This window comes from Ruditapes philippinarum, unplaced genomic scaffold (genome assembly GCF_026571515.1).
Source record: "Ruditapes philippinarum isolate M1 unplaced genomic scaffold, ASM2657151v2 ctg1741_1_1_1_1, whole genome shotgun sequence".
Classification (NCBI taxonomy): Eukaryota; Metazoa; Mollusca; class Bivalvia; order Venerida; family Veneridae; genus Ruditapes; species Ruditapes philippinarum.
The window spans coordinates 109105-129139 of record NW_026860551.1 but is presented as its reverse complement, the minus strand read 5'-3'; the positions used below and the strand labels follow the sequence as shown (position 1 = coordinate 129139).

The window sequence follows — 20035 nt, the reverse complement described above, 5'->3', positions numbered from 1 at the left end:
TCCATCAGGGAACAAAAAATAGTCAATTTTAAATGACTTCTACATAAAAGTAATACAAGAAAAACTAAACCGTAAATAAATTGTATAGAGCATGAAGAAAGGTAGCTTATACATAACGGTATATGACGTTAACATTTTAGTATTCCAAATGGCTCGTTCCAGTTTAATAGTTATCACTCAATGAAAGCATTGGTCACTACGAAATGTTTGAATGAAATAATGAAAAATGTAATCCAGAATAATGCAACGTTTATCATAAAGCAAGATGGAATCAATCATAATGCAAGTTCTAATGTCATGTAGCAAGATGGAATTAAGCATAATGCAAGTTCCAATGTCATCAAGCAAGATGGAATCAAGCATAATGCAAGTTCCAATGTCATCAAGCAAGATGGAATCAAGCATAATGCAAGTTCCAATGTCATCAAGCAAGATGGACTTAAGCATAATGCAAGTTCCAATATCATCAAGCAAGATAGAATAAATGCATTAATTCTGTTCCATATGTATTGTCACATGCAATTACGTACCAAGCACAAACCTACAAAACAAAACTAGAATTGTCTTAACAAATTGTCTTTTCAATTTGATTCATGAAAATATTCAGTGAATTTATTACTTATAATTGAAAGATAGATGTCCAAATCAACGTAATATAAGAATTATTTCAATTAAAAGGTAGTGTATTCATTCATTATAAGATAATTCAAACACTGAATATCTTTTGTTATACAGAAAGTTCGTGCATTTCTGCAGAGATCTCGAACTACTTCCAATTTATTAATGCGCCAAATATTTACCTATTTAAAAAGTTAAGGAAACTGCTCCACTGAGGTCCAAAAGCCAAAATACATAAAATTTAAATTTCTTGCATAGATCAGCTAGAGCACATTCAAAAACAAAACAAAACAAAAACGAAAAATGTGCAAAAGATTTTTTGAAAATGGTATTTTTGTGCAACTCTTAGCCCGATTTGAGTCAAAAGCTTTAAACTTTTTTTTATTTTTGAGTCATGTTGCACAATTAAAATGATTATTCTGGGGAAAAAACGGAGTATGCGAATGATCTGACATGTTTTAAAGAAAATAGAGTCCTGTAAAAATGTGTTTGTTAAATATCAAAATTATAATTGAACCGCGTCACGACAAAAAAAGCCGCGTCACGACAAAACCAACATAGTGGGTTTGCCCAGACCAGCCTGCGCATCCGCGCAGTCTATTCAGGATCCATGCTGTTCGCTATCATATTCTCTACTTGTAAAAAAGGGTTGGTAAGCGAAAAGCATGGATGCGCAGGCTGGTCTGGATCCATGCTGGTCGCAAACACACTATGTTGGTTTTGTCATGACGCAGCTCTATTATAATATTTCCTCAGATATGAGTTTTTGATTTGAGTATTTTGCTGCCTTATCATAAATCAAAGTTTGTAAAAGTAATTAAATTTATGTTTCACATACGAGGGGTTATCAGAAAATATGTAGATTATTATTATTTAATAAATATTAAATCTTATTGACGATTCAAAATTTAATACAAAACAATATTTTGTTGCATATTCTCCGAAAATCTTATGAAAATAGCATAACAAATATAAGAGCTATGACAAATGAAAAATATAGAGTACATAAAACACTACCCGTAGCACGCCACATTTAAGGGCAGCCAGATTCATGCTAATTTTCATGAAAATTTGGAAAATGAATTTGAATGTGTAATATTGTGAAGTAACCAAAAGGGAGCAATTTACACATATCAATGGCACTTAACAACTACGCAGATTAACAAAAAGTGGTCAAAATATGCATAAATAGCCTTTACTGCTTTAATAACGCAGTAAAAATATAGTTGTAAATACTAAAAAAAATCCGTTATCCATCGCACATAATATGAAAAATATTACTTGAATCTTGAACTTATTTTCTTTTCCATACATCTTGGTAAATTTTTCTCAAGTTGACTTTATTGAAATATTTTGACTCATCTGGAGGCATGTAGCTTTAAATGACGACGACACGTCATTACGCCTTGAAAAATGTCACAAAGAGCGTAAAGTTGAACAGTCCTTGCAACTTCAACACCTATAGAAATACTACCGATAAACCCTTAACACAGCATACTCAGGTTATTATACCATATATTCCAAACATCCAAACAAAGCTAACTGCCAACAATTTCTAGCATATTTTACTAGAAGTTGTGTTTCTTAAATATTCTTCCTCGTTGAACTTTTACCATTATGTTCCAGTAAAGTGTTGTAAAATACCGTATAAAAATACCACTTTCTCATGGTATTTTAGTGATCTCAGTTTTCCCCAACACTGTACAGACCTCAGCCTTCCTTCGGTCCGTTAAGTGTTTGCAGGCTAAATGATCGGTCACTGTTATCCCTCAGTAATGTGTACTCTTTCATAAACATTGAGTTGCTACGGGTACTAACATACATGCTGTTTAATAATGCAGCAAATTTCATAAACTACATTTATTAATACAATCAACTAAAGTTTAAGAGTCATCTTATGTCAAATATAACACTTAGAGCAACGTCTATGTACTTTCTGATCACCCTTCGTGTAATACTAGGTACAAATTTGTGGAAAATTAAACTGAAGTCCACCGGCCTTTGATGTAAGTTTTCTTAGGCCGTCATAAAGACGAAACGAAAAATACAAAGGCATGGCATATCCTGTTGGTCTAAACTGTCCTGCGCTTAAAACTCCCGCAACTTTTATAATATTGGGCTCATTTTCGTCTGGTGTACAAACTGTAGAACCACTATCCCCTGGTATTGCAAATAAATCATCATTGTCTTCATAATTGTCGATGAGCATGATGTATTCATTCTCATCATCCTCGTCATCAAGGACACTGTAGTCATCCGAACAGACAAGACCGTATGTCAAATTTGACATTGCTCCATGTTTATACACTTTCATTGCTACCAGGTCTGAAGGTCTATCCGCTGCTAATACAGCTGGTTTTATTTTTCCAGTGTCATCTTTAGGGAATTTTATACACTTATCAGCCATATCGTCAACAATTCTTACCGCTGCAATATCAATTAAAGGCTTTGCAGGTTCGCCTGTTGAAACTGTCAGATATGGAAAACTTTTAGCAAACAAACACTGCATATTTCTGCTATCTTTGATAAAGACATTGTTTTCTTGCCCACCATGACATTTAACAACATGGGCACACGTTAATCCATACAGCTTATTGTCACTACCATCAACAAAACCGCCAAGTGTACCTTTACGAACAGGGCATAAGCTTTCGATTGGTTCACCATTTTCATATTGACAATCCACATACATTTCAGGTTTGGAATATAATGTTCTTACTGCAAAGTTAGACACGTGACTCTTCTTTCGCATCAACATCCGAATTTCAGACTCGAGAGCTGTGACGTTTGTACCGGGGTTGGCATGAACCTCTATTTCACCATATATTGTCCCAACGCCGTAAACGCCATTGATTCTAAATAAGAAAAATAGTATTCTTAAGTACGTTTGCCTAATAAACTGCTGTTTTTCATTTAGATGTACATATACATGTATATATGTAAATATAAACTCTTATTGCATACATACAATTAAGTGTGATCACGTAATCCTGAAAGCTTATATGTTAGGGTAAAACATGATTAGGGTTAAATAGGAGATAGTCTGATGCACAATAATACGGTTATATAATGGCTTTCATGTTTTGTTAAAAGATACCAAGCCCGGTATCCTGGCTTAATACATGTATATCATATCCTAACAAAGTTGACTCTAATCAAATGCAAGTACGACATCAGGATATTCTTTTACTTACCCAGTTATATCATACTAAAGGAATATATGCACTTCATTATAAATATCAACAAAATCTAGACTATTCCAATCAGCTAAATCAAAGTCAGTATTATCCTTATAAAATAAATGAATTAAAGCCAAATAAATATTATGACAACATTTATCATTATATAAAATAAAATCAAAGAAAATATACACTTATAATTTTCAGGTAGTACCTTAGTATATCTCTTCGGAGCTCAACGTCCAAGACCGGAAATGAGCTTTCTTTGTTTGCATATGCCAGTGACGACTTCTTAAAGCAACCATTAATTTCAAGCAGCATTTTCCTGACAGCAGACGAAAATTGACTAAGATGTTTCTCCACATCTGTAAATACACTCCTCAACTCTTTCTGAAGATTACGAACGATGCGTCTCGAGTAAACATTCACCACTGTTTCAAATGGTACTTTAAGATCACTTTCTGGGGTAACTGTAACAACCTTATTCAGACGATGCCTGGTATCCTTCGAAAACGATTGCTTCAGTTTTTGTTGGAATGAGTAAGCATTTACTATACCGTTACAGATCCATACTTGCAAGTTATACTTCTCCGAAAATGCATTTACAGCAATACATTTCACAACATTAGCGAGTTTTTCTTCGACGTCTGCTTCGGGTTCTTCAAACGCTATTCCGCAAATAGTTGATAAAACACGTTTTAGTTGCTTAGCTACTGCTTCCGTTTCTAACAATGACTTTGTAAACATTGACCTCTGACCTTTTGTAAAGTTTTGGAGAATATTCTTCAAATACGTAAACCTTTGAATACATAAAGATTCGAGAAACATGGAAACTTCGTTTTTAATGCTAACATTATTTCCTGTCCCTATGACAATATCATGCAATGGTAACAAGTTTGCTCTGTTTTCAATTTTCGATTTAAATACATTTTCATCTGCTTGTGTGAACTTGTTATTTGTTTCACAAAGAAGAAAACAGTGTTGAGGTTTATCTGGTGTTACAGTTGATACATGTCTCAGCATTTGAGTCACTTTCTGCAAATAAATAAATGCAGATTCAAGAATTTCATAATTGGTATTGGTAATTTTGTAATAGAAACTTGCCATAAATGGTTACATGAAAGTGTTCAGTTATGGAAAAAAGAAAAATAACGAAGACATTGTGATAAATAGTTTTGAAGATAATGAGAGGAAACCATTCTGATATTCTGATATTTAAGGCCCCTGTGACCTTGACCTTTAAACTAGTGACCCCAAAATCAGTAGGGGTCATCTACTAGTTATGACCAATCACTATGTGAAATATAAAGATTTTGATTTAAATGGTTTTCAAGATAATCAGCGGAAACCATGTGGTCTACCGACGGACAGACCGACAAACCGACAGACCAACCGACAAAATTGTTTGTAGAAAGCGACAAAATACAAAATATAGCAAAAAAGAAAAAAAGAGAACGAACATTTTTTGTAAACAGTAAACAGCCCTATATACAACCCCCAACCCCACATGACTGCCAGCTTGCCCTTTCAAGTGAAAATACATATTAAAGAAATTTGTTTCTAATATGTATAATGATATCAGAGTAAATAGTATGAAAAGTAATTAGATGATGAACCAGAATTGCTGCAGAAGTTCATAGATAATTCTGAGTTAGTTGTCGGTTAAAAGTAAAACAAGATCCATCGCGGGAAGTAAACGAACTTATCCACTCGGCCCCGTAATTGTGAGATACAGAGTTCAGCATGTTCTAAATCCATTAAACGCACACGTGTCCCTTTTAATGAAGAAACCATATGTTAATTCCTGAGAGTTTATGAGCCTCTAATGAGCAAAATAACCATTATATATATTTTTTTATTAAAAATGATTTAACTAATCAATGGCCGTAAATTCCTCACTTTATGTTTCCATAATAACATTGACTTTTTTCGCACCGTTCGCTGAATTTAATTTCAAAACATTCTAAAAACAAATTAATACAATTTCGCCAAAAGAAAGAATTCTTATTTCTTAAATGAACATCGGATAGATTATATATCAGTTACAACAACAAAACATATTCTAAAAAGATTTCTGTATCATAAGGCCTACGGCAATAGGCTTTAAACCGTTTGAATTTATCGCTGTAGCCACTATAAAGGTGTTAAAAAATCAAATTTCTTAATCCATTTGTTGGTCATTTATGTGATTATGTATATATTGACTTCCAAAACAGTCATTAATCAGAGCGGGCGCTGTGGTGCAGTGGTAACACTGTTTGACTACAGATCTAGGGGTCGCAAGTTCGATCCCCCGCTACTCCACTAAAATTACTAACAAAAATATCACATAATACTACTCACACTATTCACACAGCACACACACACACGCGCTCACTACTCACACAGTACTCACACAGCACACACACAGTACTCACACAGCACTCACACACAGTACTCACACAGCACACACACAGTACTCACACATCACTCACACACAGCACTCACACACAGTACTCACACACACTACTCACACACAGCACTCACACAGTACTCACACAGCATTCACACACAGTACTCACACACAGCACTCACACATAGTACTCACACAGCACACACACCGTACACACACAGCACTCACACAACGCACAGAGTACTCACACAGCACACTCACACAGCACACACACACAGCACTCACACACCACACACACATAGCACTCACACAGCACACACACACACACAGCACTCACACACAGCAAACACACGCAGCACTCACACACAGTACTCACACAGCACAGTACTCACACAGCACATACGCATCAACTCACACAGTACTCACACAGCACACACACCACACTACTTACACACACACTCAATACACACTCAATACACACACACAAAGCACACACACACTACTCACACAGCACAAACACATTACTCACACCACAGTACTCACACAGCACTCACACACACACACAGCACTCACACAGCACACACACACAGTACTCACACAGCACTCACACACAGCACTCACAAACAGCAAACACACGCAGCACTCACACACAGTACTCACACACACACTACTCACACAGCACACACGCAGCACTCACACAGCACTCACACACAGCACTCACACACACAGTTCTCACACAGCACTCACACACAGTACTCACACAGCACACTACACACAAGCACTCACACAGCACACACACAACAAGCACTCACACAGCGCACACACACAGCGCACACACACAGCGCACACACACAGCACACACACAGCACTCAGCACTCACGCAGCACACACGCAGCACTCACACAGTACTCACACAGCACACTACTCACACAACACATACGCATCACTCACACAGTACTCACACAGCACACACACACACTACTCACACAGCACACACACCACACTACTTACACAACACACTCAATACACACAAAGCACACACACACTACTCACACAGCACAAACACACTACTCACACCACACTACTCACACAGCACACACACAGCACACTTAACACACAGCACTCACACAGTTCTCACACAGCACACTACTCATACAGCACATACGCATCACTCACACAGCACACACTCACACAGTACTCTAAACACACTTCACTCACACTCCTCACACAGGCCACTACTTACACAGTACTCACACAGCACACACACTACTCACACAGGACACACACACAGAGTACTCACACAGGATACTAAACACACTGCACTCACACAGTCCTCACAGGACACTCAGCACACACCACACCACTCACACAGTACTCACACTCCTCACACAGGCCACTTCTCACAAAGCACTCACACAGCACACACAAAGGACACTAAACACACTTCACTCACACTCCTCACACAGGCCACTACTTACACAGTACTCACACAGCACACACACTACTCACACAGGACACACACACTTCACACTACTCTCACAGCATACACACAGCACTCACACAGCACTCACACTCCTCACCAAACACACACACCTGCCAGACAGAACACACACATTCACACAGCACTTACATACAGCACTCATACAAAACATATAGTACTGACACAGCACTCACACTCTACACACAGTACTGATAAACCCCTCACATACACACAATTCACATAGCACACACACAGTACTCTGAAACACTCGCACTCTTCACACAACACACACACATCACACTCATACGCACACACTACTTAAATAAAACACATATACTATCACACAGCACACACACACACACAAATACAGCACTTACATACAGCACTCACACAAACTCATACAACACATACAATACTGACACAGCACACATACTCTTCAACTCAGTGCACACACACACACACAGTAATCACATTAGTTGTAAAACACTCACACACTACTCATACAATACACACATCACTCACACTCATTACTCATACAACATACACAGTACTAACACAGCACTCACACACAGCATACATTCACTGTTCATACAGCACACGAGCTCGAGCATACCTCGTACATGCTACCCGCTCGGACACACTACTCACACAGCCCATATAGTACTTACAAGAGTTTAGGTGTACGCGCTTAGCTAACTTAGGAGTATACACTTTACAAGTTTGTGAACCAAGCATATTTTAGCTATTTTAGGTGTACACGCTCAAACTCCTCGCACCGGTTACGCTACGACCAGTATCTAATCCTGAAAGGAGAGATCACTGCGTAGGAGATTGGTACACGGTTAGCTTTATATTGTGACAAGCAGAAGCAATCTTTAATTAAATCTTTACCAACCTCAAGTCCTTCTTCATCAAGACGTTGAATATTGGCATAACAGACTGTTACAGTAACAGAGGAATGATCAGCAGAAATCGACAAATCCATCGGCTCATTTCCATCTTTCGCCTCAATGTCCGCTCGTGTTTGTGACAGCCATACTGGTTCAACGGCAACTATATTGTCAACATAAGACTTATCTCCCGGTCCCTTCCTACTGACCACATCAACTTTATATAGTTTAGATTCAACGGGAATAAAGTTGTGAGGACGGATATCGTTCTCGCCGAATATTTTCAACTTTATTCCGTGGTCAAAGGGACTGCTCAAAAAGTCATGATGCTCGCTTTCAAAGAGTTTAGCATATTTACCTACAAGTGAGAAATATAACATGTATTATGTAAATAATACTCGATAATACTAGAGAATCGGTTGAAAAAAATCCAGTGAGATGTATGCATGAACTAGTGCATCACTTTGGAAGTGAATTTCCAGAATAGTAGTTTCAAATTATTTTTTCCTTTTATGAAAGTATTATCAAAGACAGGTATTCAAAAACGTTAAAACCTTACAGATCGCGCCAAACAGGATAAAGTTTAAAATGATTCAGTCTCGGTTAAATATGATGTGTTCAGGAATGGTAAATGCAGACCAATGCATGCAAGCTAACGTCTACGCCCCAGTAGCACCAGCTGAAGCAATTTTTAATAGTTTAACATAAATGAGCCGCGTCACGACAAAACCAACATAATGGGTTTGCGATCAGCATGGTTCCAGACCAGCCTGCGTTTCCGCGCAGTCTGATCAGGATCCATACTGTTCGCTTACAATCCCTATAACAAGTAGAGAAACTGATAGCGAACAGCATGGATCCTGATAAGACTGTGCGGATGCGCAGGCTGGTCTGGATCCATGCTGGTCGCAAACCCATTATGTTGGTTTTGTCATGACGCGGCTCAAATTAAGTTTTAACCTATTTTAATAATAAACAATAAATAACATTGTATGACATGAATATTTACTTAGTTAATAGATGGGACAGGAAGCTAATAAATGCCCTCTCAGATCCCCCTACTCACCTGTTATATTCTTCAGCTTTCTTAGAATGTCACTATATCGTTTGTGGTAATAAAATATCCTAGGATATACTTCCAAGGAAGAGATGACGTGTATGTATTCTGAAATAGCACCCATCTGAAATAATTTAAGCCCAAATAATTGTTAAAGGACTCAAAAGCATATTTGTATAATAATAATGATAATAAATACAGTATTTATAAATGCATATATAATATTAATTGTGAAAATATATAATTTAAGATACATTAGCCTACCCGGTGTTGTATTTTCTAACGTACCACAGTGTTTACAAATTAAAGAAAGGCCTTTATTTTTTTTTAAGTTTTTAAGGAAATTACCAAAAGTCTTCACATTTTACAAATGTTTTATTTCATATCACGTGGAAATTATGTACATACAAATGTATATATTTATAACGTATACCAGTATACATTATTTTCAAAATATTTCATTTGAAATAAAAATGGTTCTATTCATTTAATAAATCTTAGTTGAATTAATTTAACATATAAGATAGGCCGATCGAAGATTTCTATATTAGCTCACTGGCATTCGGCTCAGGTGTCTTGTCACTGTTGTAAAATAATGTACGAGAACAAAATTACTATATATATCCGTTTACTTTATAACGTATATAGATACAAACTAACTTGTATCATAATACGATAAATGATTCAAATACACAAATGTACATGTGTATTTATAAGCTTACGAAGTAGTTAAAACATGTGATCGTAATTGCTTCACTAATGTGTCAGTCAATATAATAACAAAGAGAAATTCAATACAGTGTACATGTACTTTTAAATTTTTTGGCACGCTAACTTATACTTTACTTTACTTTACTTTACTCCATGGAGTTGAGGTCGCAAGACGTCATCATCGTCTTCTATAACCCCCTTGGCTTTGTACCAAGTTCTGATCAAGTATGGTGGTATAAAATGTACTGTATATTTATTAAACAGAAAATATAAGTTAGCGTGCCAAATATTGTACTGTACTGGAGGCCAAGATCTTTCAAATGACTAACCCAGGCTACAATATATTAAAACGATCTGTGAAAAGAATGGAACAAAATGCACATTAGATGCGATACTACTAAGAAAAACGTTACAACTTACCTTCCATTAATTCAAAACATTTCAATATATGTAGGGTTTTCCCACTTTGCTATTTATAGTTTTAATTTTTTATAAACATAATGCGGATCGGAAAAAGATCTGCGTACCTCAAATAGTACGGATTCGCAAATAATTTGCGTTCCTAAAAATAATTTCGGTCAGACGAGACGTTATCACTTCCAGCGGTTATATTTGCTTAAATATCTTTTTTGGTATGTCGTAGGCCTATTGCACGAATGTACAAAAAATAGTATCTGAAGAAATCTGTGTGTTGATATTCTTACTTTAAAGGCCCCAGAAATGCCTTTATTTTATTTCTTGAAATCTTTTTTATTTTTGGTGTCCTATTATAGTTTCCAAAAAGATACTCATTGGGCATTTATCTGAACCATCATATTCTTCTTTTGCTTTCTTCTTTTTATTCCACGCGAATTTCCTTCTGAATTAATTTGTAGTTTGGTTCTTTGAAAATAATGACAGTCCCAAACTATTCATAGAAATAAACTAAATTTTTTTCAAATACCTATACTGTAATAGTTTAACCAACAGGGGATCGGTATAAACAGGGGATCGGCATGTTGATCTTTCATGCCGATCCCATGTGGGCTCTAATCTTTTCTTCCTTGTTATGTCCTTGATGTATTGTAATGATTGTTTGAGATGAAATGTGTTTGAAATAAAATTTGTTTGAAATAAAATGTGTTTAAAATAAACTGAACGGGCTGATCAAAGTTAAAACTGTAGATACTTTGGTTTTTTTCTTCTTTTTAATCACTAAGAACAACAAAGCACCACTTTTCTTACCACTGCTTCTTTTAATTTAAGTTATCTATTATCATAATTATGAATGTAGATTTATGGCTATAAAATATAATACATTGTATATACTTCAACGGTATGAAGTCATTCGGTTTTGGTATATAAACTACATGTATTGTTGATTTCTTCTCACCCAACCTCGTTGCGTGCACGTCGCTGAGAAGGCACAGGGTATCGGCAGAAGATTTAATGAACTCGGAATGGCGAAAATAAACAAAGACCAGAACTTGTACCTGCAGACTAGCTGCCGATGGTCTGACTTATACCGAGGGGAGTGACTCTGTAAAGTAAGCAGGGACGACAAAGAACGTGTACTAGGGAGCGTGAGCCACTAGCATTGAGAGTGGTGGCTTGAAAGACACGTTCTTTGCTTGACACCAACAGCCCTTTTCAGGGCTACCTCCTTTTCATATTTACGGTACATTTAGATTCTCATTGGCGGCCTTACAGTTACCTACTTTTGGCTCCAAATTCATATCCGTGGAAATTGCATGGAGGTAAATAATCACCACTTTGTGTTTCAAAATTAACCCTTTAAGGACATGATTGGTGTCATGTCCAGTGTACATAGTCAACAACGAAAGCTGCATTTAGTGGCTTTAGGGCGGATGGATCCTAATTAAACACACACACACACACACACACGCACACACGCATGCACACACGCACGCATGCGCGCATACACACACACGCATGCACACACGCACACACGCGCGCATACACACACATACATACATACACAAATACATACATTCATACAGAGCAAGCCGGAACCTTCATCAACGTGCATTTAATTAATTCAGCAATCGTAAGGGTATTTTTTCATTGCTGTTCATTGCTGTTGAAGTATGCCCTGTCAAAACCCGTTTTGTTCATTGATCTATGAAATCATCATCTATGAGCGATACTTATATCAAGAGAAGCAAACCCAATAAATTTTTAACCTTCATGAGTATAATACTTTACATAAAACTATATATTATGCCCAATGAAGGTTTTTAGAAGTTTTATATTTTATTTACATATTAGATACCACTGATGATTACAGATAAAACAAGTACATTTGTATCTTCAACTGGTATAAGCACACTGTTTAATAACACAAACTCACATACAAATGTATGTCCAAACACAAATGGTTGGTTAAAAGCATAGCATGTTTAATCACATTGCATAAATAGTAAGAATAAACTTAGCAAATTAGAAGTCATCTGTCTCGTAGATCGAATAACTATGAACAATATGAACAAAGGCAATTGACTAATCGTATTCTTCGTAAAAAAATACACAAAATAATTGTTGCTGGGCCAGTTACTCGAACACGTGACCCCGAACCTATATCCTATCAAGCAGACGTTAAGTCTCCGTTCTGGACTGCCTCACTTAGTTGCTTCTTTAGTAAATCCGTTTGTGACGCACTCGTCCCAGTCTGGCCAGAACCTCTCTTTCATTCTCTCACAATAAGCGTCTAAATTTGGTACACAATCTGTAAAATTTACAATTGGAATTGTTTTTTCGAATAGTAAACATAACTGTCTAAGATGCTTAGAAATATTTACATAATTTGATAAATACGTATATAAAATATTATATGTATTGGTCAATTCAATCTTAAATCAAAACACGTATATACAATTCTAGTGTACAATACTAAAAGCTTGGAATTTTGTACAATAATTCCTGCAGATTCTTCTTACTATTTAAAACAATTAAACCGATAATGTTTCTTAATTAAATTAAACTCAGGAATTTTCCCCTATGATTTCATTAATGTTAAACACATCGTTGCAATCTGCGTACTGGATTTTCCATGCAAAGTAAGACTTATGAAAATAACTAACACTGTATAATATATACCTTTTAAGAATTGTTTCGCTTTCACAGCGTCCGGCACGTGGTATTTAACTTGTGAAACTTGTCCAAATATTGCACAATCTACTTCCGTAGGCTCATCTCCAAACATAAACTTCTTATCTCCTTTAAATAGAACAGTTTAACATTTAATGTAACATGCCTCCAGATTGATTCAAACAGATTATCTTTAAAAAATATGTTCAAACTAACATGGCCATAGTTAAAGGCACATTACGCCTAAAATATGAATAAATTTGTACTTCTTCAGAAAAAGCAAGCACGGGTTTTATAACATTTAAGTAATAGTTTTAGAGCATGTTAGATGTTTTTACTTGAAGGAAGTAGAACTGGAAGTATAATTATTTATCATAATAGTAGTAAATGTAAACAAAGTAATATTTTGACTTCCATACAAATTACTAAATAACTATAATTGTACAATTAATTTCTAGAAAGCAATAGAAGCAAAAAATGGTTCAGCTATTTGGCCAATAAGTAACTTTGTGGAAACTATAATAGAAGACCAAAACTAAAAAGCGTTTGAGAAATAAAAAAAACTATGTCTGTGGCAATTTGGCCTTTAAGAAATCAAATTAAGTGAGTTTTGAGCTAGTTTCCGACACAAACTGTTGTCAAAACAATAATTATTGAACCGTGCCATGACAAAATCAACATAGTGCGTTTGCGACCAGCATGGATCCAGACCAGTCTGCGTATACGCGCAGTCTGATCAGAATCCATGTTGTTCGCCTACAAACCCTATTGGAGTGAGAGAAACTGATAGCGAACAGCATGGATCCTGATCAGACTGCTGATCAAACTGCGCGGATGTGCAGGCTGGTCTGGATCCATGCTGGTCGCAAACGCACTTTGTTGGTTTTGTCATGTCGAGGCTCAGCTATAAGGATAAGGAAGAAATAGCATGAAGAAACTTGTATATTCAACCGTTTTTAACCTTAGACGTCAAAAAATGTAAAAGAGCTTGTAAACAATGTTACATTCCTAATATATATCAACATGCTATTTTTCTTTTCGTGAAATTGGACGGATAAAGACATGACTGTGTATCTTTTAGATTTTCTTGTAAACATTGAATATACATATGGCATTATAACTGTATCCGTGCCTATCTCTGCTTTTTGCGTTTCATTTTCCAGATATGTGATACCATATATTGTAATTTCAATTTAGTGCAGTAATATTTTGCTTATAATAAATCTTTACAGAAAAAATATGTAAATGATAACGATTCGGCAAAGACTCTGTTTTGTTATGCTTAGTGTTTATAGGATTTATCAAGGAAACATTTATAAAAGGGTGAGTCGGTAGAAATATATCCTTTGTAAAAAAAATCCTGCAAATGACACATGAATTTCTTAGTATAAGTAAAATTTTCATTTTGATTTATAAATTCTACCTAAAAAGTCGGAAAGAGCAGTTAAATCCGCCTCTAAATTGAGATCCACTTCCTGTTGCGTATGTCTACCAATGCCGTGCGCATATGCCATATTCTTTGTCCTTCTACCAATCTCCCACACCACTAGTGACGGCAGCTTTGTAATTGTTTTACATGACTCCCCTCTGTGATATACCCATCTCTCCAGTAAAACTGACCTTTGTGTGAAATTTCAGTTATGTATAGAATAGAAGTGCATGTATAATAAAAAGATTGTGTTACATGACAGAAAAACATTTTGGTGCTGCAATAGTAGTACATGAACCATAAGCGGTCAAAACCGGTTGGATCAAAATATTGTTGAATGGGAAAGAGAAACGCAGTATGTTCTAACGGAAGGGTATTTCACTAAAACGTCTTCGTTCACTTTGGCTCATCTGCATTGGCGGACATGCCATATTTATGCATTTATATTTAAACAGGTTTGGAACAAGGAGATTGTAAATACTTACCAGTACGTATATTCGTCCACCATTTTCTGAAAAGCTCTTGCCGTTGCTCTTTGTTCTTTGGACAACGTCTTGTCGAGGTCGATTTCTAATTTGTCACTGAGAAAAGACATTATTAGCTGGGAATCTGCCATGACATCACCATTATACTCTATCCACGGAGACTTCCCTTTCGGGCCAGTTTTATAGGCATGGACATTCTTAAATAAAGAACGAAACTTTATTCTAGATTTGCTTAAACATATTTACATGTATTTAATCTCGATTGCGAAACAAATTATTGCAAGTTGTATTAATCACTTTCGAGTCCGCTTCCTGGAACCAACCAGTACTGGTGTTATATGAAGAAACATAACCGAGACCAGAGTAGGTTTCGAACCCACGATCCCTGGGTTGACACCTTAACCACTAGGCCACCGCTCCCTTTTTAATCTTGCAACTCTTAAACATTTCAATAAGTGATGAAAATTTGATGTTGCTTTAAGAAAAGGTATAATACATATAAAAATACGCTGTGTGCTTCGTGAATGATTTAAAGATTTGTCTAATACTTCAGAAAAGACAGCCAGAGGATAAAAAAACGTTTATTCTTCAAATTACATCTTATCTTATTTTCTTTTCCTTTTTTTTTCTTTTCTTACTGTTGAATGTTTCAAATAAAGGGTTTCTGTCTTAATTGCAGATTGATGCAGGCTGGTCTGGATCCATGCTGGTCGCAACCCCATTATGTTGGTTTTGTCATCACGCGGCTCATTTATGTTTAATGATAGTTATTAATAAAATGAAAAAAAATGAATTGTATGAATTTTCATTATGTGTGTTAAGATATATATTTTAACATTGTGATTAATATTTAATCATTTCTATATGTTATATGTTCATCAATTGATATGACTTTATTTGGAAGGCCGCATTGTTAAGGTGTTACAAATCTGTCTATGTCTTAATGTGTTACTTTCTGTAAATAAAGTTATTATTATCATTATTATTATTAGTAGTATTATTATTATTATTATTTTATCATTATTATTAGTATTATTATTATCATCATCACCACCATCATCATCATCATCATCATCATCTAAGAAAATACCATTGTGAAAAACATATCAAAATCGTAATCAAAAATATTTTATAATCAAAAACATTATCAAAAAATATTATATGATTGACAATAATGTAGAAAAGTTCCCTCGACAAAAAAGGTGTATTTACCTGATATGGTATGTTGGCCATTCTAAGAAAAGTTTCAAGTTTGATACAGAACCCTGACATGCTGGGAGCATAAGGTCCGCGTGGAAACTGGTGCAGAATGACAGTATCTTTCGGGTAATCTTTTCCGCATTCTCTGCAATATAAACAGCCACAAACTTCTAATTAATAACATGCTTATAATAATCTTCCGGAGAAAATACTCAGCTTGTTTTAATGTGATCAAGATAAAACACGTTTCGGTTCCGACATTCATTTCTTTGACTTGCAAAATTGACAAGTGAAACTTTATATACTTCATGTCAAACAAATTCAGTTGCGACCTCTAAATACTTTTCTACTAATTTTATGCATGCAAATGAAATCGTCTTCTACATTTAACTGCTTCAGATATAATATTAGTAGAAATATACCTATATATATTACAAATGAAAGAAATAAAGTCATGAGCGGGAAATTATACATGTACACAGAAAAATCACACGAAAATTTGGCACGCCGCAGCCGGGACTCAAACCACGGGTTTGTAGATTGCCGGTCCAGTATGCTAACCACTATATGTATATTAACACTTACTCACTTACTTTTTCTTAAAGAAAGCCATTTTATATGATAAAACAAAACAGCTTGTTAACTTTATAAAATCCTTCTAATCCTGTTTTTGTATCGCCACAACGTTGGTATTTCCACAACGATTAGTCTAGCCACTTAAACATACATTCTTTACGTTTTTCAGTGAGTTTTTCTCTCTCTCTAATTTACAATAATTTACCATAACACAGTACAAATTACCATAAAGCATTTATACACAAAGTTATAAACTTGCCAGTGTTTCTCAATAAAAAAATATCGCCTGCTTACAAGTAAGTAACGTTCCGGACAAATGTTTTCTTTTAACTGAAGGGTCAATGTCCGCTCCGATAATTTGATTCGCAAGCTCAACATCAGAACGGACTGTTAACATATTTACCAAATAGGTTTCTGATCGCATTCGCATTGAATTGTGCATATTATATCTAGATTTTGTAGCAAAGTTCACACTCCTAAAGTAACATATAAAAAACACTTATATCTATATATATTTTGCTTGATTATAAAGTTTTCAATTGTTTTCTGTTGTTGTTGTTGTTTTTTTGTTGTTGTTGCTTTTTTGTTTTGTTTTTTCTTTTGGGAGGTTGCTACTGCATTTTTCCTGGAATGTAATACATTTTAGACAGAAATGAATGGACCTTTTTTTTGAATTATTTCTTATGTTATGTGTAAACTATGGTGTATTGATAAGCTGCTGTAAACATTAAACATAACCTGTACCCTTCATGTTTTCCTATTAACTGATAAGCCCTATGGCTGGATAAGAATTTGTAAAATGTATATTTTATACGTACAAATGTATATATTATATATTTATATATATACAGTTCGGATATATGAGATATTAAACATGTTAAAATACAGCTTTATCCAAGCTTTTTCAACTTTTCCGCAAAGTTCTTTTACTCTTATACCTGTAGAAGCTATAAACTTTATATTGGCCAACTCTATAGAGACATAATTTTTTAGCGTAGAAATCTCATAATTATCTTGCCAGAAATACTAGATTTCATATTGATTACTTTTAATCTATTTCTTTATTATTATTATTGATTGGTAAACTTTGAGAGGTGTGGTGTGCGAGTAGTGGCAGAGTTAAAGGTGCAAACTGTTTATTCATTGAAGGCCAAAGCGTGTTTGTTGTTGTTGTTGGTTTGGGTTTTTTTTATATGTGAACACTTTTGAACGGTAGAAGTTTTTTTTTATAAGCAGGGACAGAAAAATCGTCATCACAGCATATACCAACTGATACCTGGACACTAGAGGTGAAGTTATGCAAAATTATCGATAGGATCAAAGTATTTGACAGCTAATTTCGAATTTGTAGTTTACGATAATTCCCAACATGAAAGCGACACGATGTTAATGTGTTATTAATGAGAACAACACATTAAAATTGAATATATCCGTAAAGAAGACATCTTGCCATTTGGAAAAACCTAGCCATAAATTTATATAGCTAGACATAAAATAGATTTTGATCAAAATGCTTTTACTTTATTCGCTGTCAATGAATCGTCTACATCTAGAATGCCCGAGGCAGTTCGTCAGAATTCATTATAATATACAAATTTGTACATTTCGTAATATATATCACGTATTACCGTAGAAGTAACTATCAAAGATAAAATAGGATACTTCGGCGTTTAATTAAAGACTTTAAAGTAATATGCGAAAGACGTAATTTAACTAAGAAAGTGTTTCTTGCCAATTGCCCTTTGTCTGAATTAAGTGGTCACGTAATTACCTTTTCTGCCTTATAAAGGGGAGGCGGCCTTAATTACTTAGCAGCACTTAAATTGCGATTACTATATGTACGTGCATTCCAATGCATAACTGTTCTTAATCAAAAGTGACATGATAAATGATTCGTTATCGTAACCATATTAGGGTAATGTATCGTTACTAAGAAAGAAAAAAAAACCCTAGATAACTGCGTATTTTACATCCTTTTCTATAGTAGACAGGATATTCGTACAAATAGATAAACAATCCTTTTTTAAAGACAATGTCAGATCTAATTGATTATATAATATTATACATTATAGTATACCTTTTAATGTCCGTCCGTCTGTTCTTCATCACGTATATAACTGTAGCAACAACAGCAGCACTACCTATCGCAATAGATGTCCACTCCATGGTGTAAAATTAAAACACTGTCCAAATATTGATAGAATACTAAATTAAACACTGCTTTTAAAGCTAATTTCTTTCAAATGTAGTCCATAAAATAAGTCTGACTTGAGAGAATTAAGCAATTAACAACAAGTACGGTAAAACACGGTTTAAGTGGCAGTTACATCTTTAATAGGAAATAAAAATTAATGTTGACAGTATAAAAACGCCGGTTAAACAAGTATCTATATTTCCGTATGCCGTGTATATTTTAAGAGCTCCAATTCTTTTTAAAAAGACCGTAATAACTTAGCGCAATATTATTTTCCATTAATTTGCGACCATACGTCTGTTTGTATGTTTATAATGTAAAATTCATTTGGCGTAACATACCGCGAAATAAATCAAGCATGTTTGTTAAACGCGCTATAAATGTGCCGGCCGCCGGCGACATTTAATTAAGAAATAGGCCTACATACATATTTTATAATAAATCCGTTACAAAGGAAAAAACGGGTGTCATAAAATTGGGTTCGGGGAGATAACGCACCGATAACGAAGCCAGGGAACCAGGACATGATTTCTTTTTTCCAATCATTACAAGTTTTTTTCCCGCAGCTATATATCACACAATCAACATATTCACTACATGCTTCAAACTATTTGCTGATTTTTTAAATAGATTATCTTTACTTTTGACAATTACAGTTCAAAATGAGAGACTTGCACGCTACGACGTTACACGCGGTCGGTGATTACATTATCCAAATATTGTAGATAACAGGCCCT

The 20035-nt window shown here is 35.1% G+C and overlaps 2 protein-coding genes across 3 annotated transcripts; both read right to left on the bottom strand.

Annotated features, from left to right (window-relative positions):
• Positions 1-902: 902 nt before the first annotated feature.
• LOC132760572 (uncharacterized) lies at positions 903-10874 on the bottom strand. Its single transcript, XM_060752573.1, has 5 exons — positions 10748-10874; positions 9626-9740; positions 8565-8917; positions 4012-4832; positions 903-3473 (listed from the first exon to the last, which is right to left on the bottom strand). Exons 2-5 carry the CDS (start codon positions 9738-9740, stop codon positions 2576-2578), a joined length of 2187 nt encoding a protein of 728 aa, XP_060608556.1. The 5' UTR covers positions 10748-10874; the 3' UTR covers positions 903-2575.
• Positions 10875-12628: 1754 nt separating this feature from the next.
• Positions 12629-19738, bottom strand: LOC132760573 (failed axon connections homolog). Of its 2 annotated transcripts, none has more exons than XM_060752574.1 (6): positions 19182-19738; positions 16541-16673; positions 15329-15525; positions 14838-15034; positions 13424-13543; positions 12629-13052 (listed from the first exon to the last, which is right to left on the bottom strand). In XM_060752574.1, the coding sequence occupies exons 1-6, from the start codon at positions 19268-19270 to the stop codon at positions 12946-12948; spliced, it is 843 nt and encodes a 280-aa protein (XP_060608557.1). In that variant the 5' UTR covers positions 19271-19738; the 3' UTR covers positions 12629-12945. The 2 variants fall into 2 exon arrangements, with proteins under 2 accessions (XP_060608557.1, XP_060608558.1); XM_060752575.1 differs by lacking the exon at positions 19182-19738 and adding an exon at positions 17122-17316.
• Between the last annotated feature and the right edge of the window lie 297 nt (positions 19739-20035).

What these genes read in the sequence shown, in the direction of transcription:
- LOC132760572 (XM_060752573.1), bottom strand. Translation starts at nt 9,740, where the DNA reads ATGGGTGCTATTTCAGAATACATACACGTCATCTCTTCCTTGGAAGTA. An exon ending in AAAGCTGAAGAATATAACAG is followed by an intron (nt 8,918 to 9,625) that starts GTGAGTAGGGGG and finishes TCTCACTTGTAG; the next exon opens with GTAAATATGCTAAACTCTTT. An exon ending in TTGATGAAGAAGGACTTGAG is followed by an intron (nt 4,833 to 8,564) that starts GTTGGTAAAGAT and finishes ATTTATTTGCAG; the next exon opens with AAAGTGACTCAAATGCTGAG.
- LOC132760573 (XM_060752574.1), bottom strand. Translation starts at nt 19,270, where the DNA reads ATGGAGTGGACATCTATTGCGATAGGTAGTGCTGCTGTTGTTGCTACA. An exon ending in TGGCCAACATACCATATCAG is followed by an intron (nt 15,526 to 16,540) that starts GTAAATACACCT and finishes TCTTTATTTAAG; the next exon opens with AATGTCCATGCCTATAAAAC. An exon ending in TGCTCTTTCCGACTTTTTAG is followed by an intron (nt 13,544 to 14,837) that starts GTAGAATTTATA and finishes TTCTATTTAAAG; the next exon opens with GAGATAAGAAGTTTATGTTT.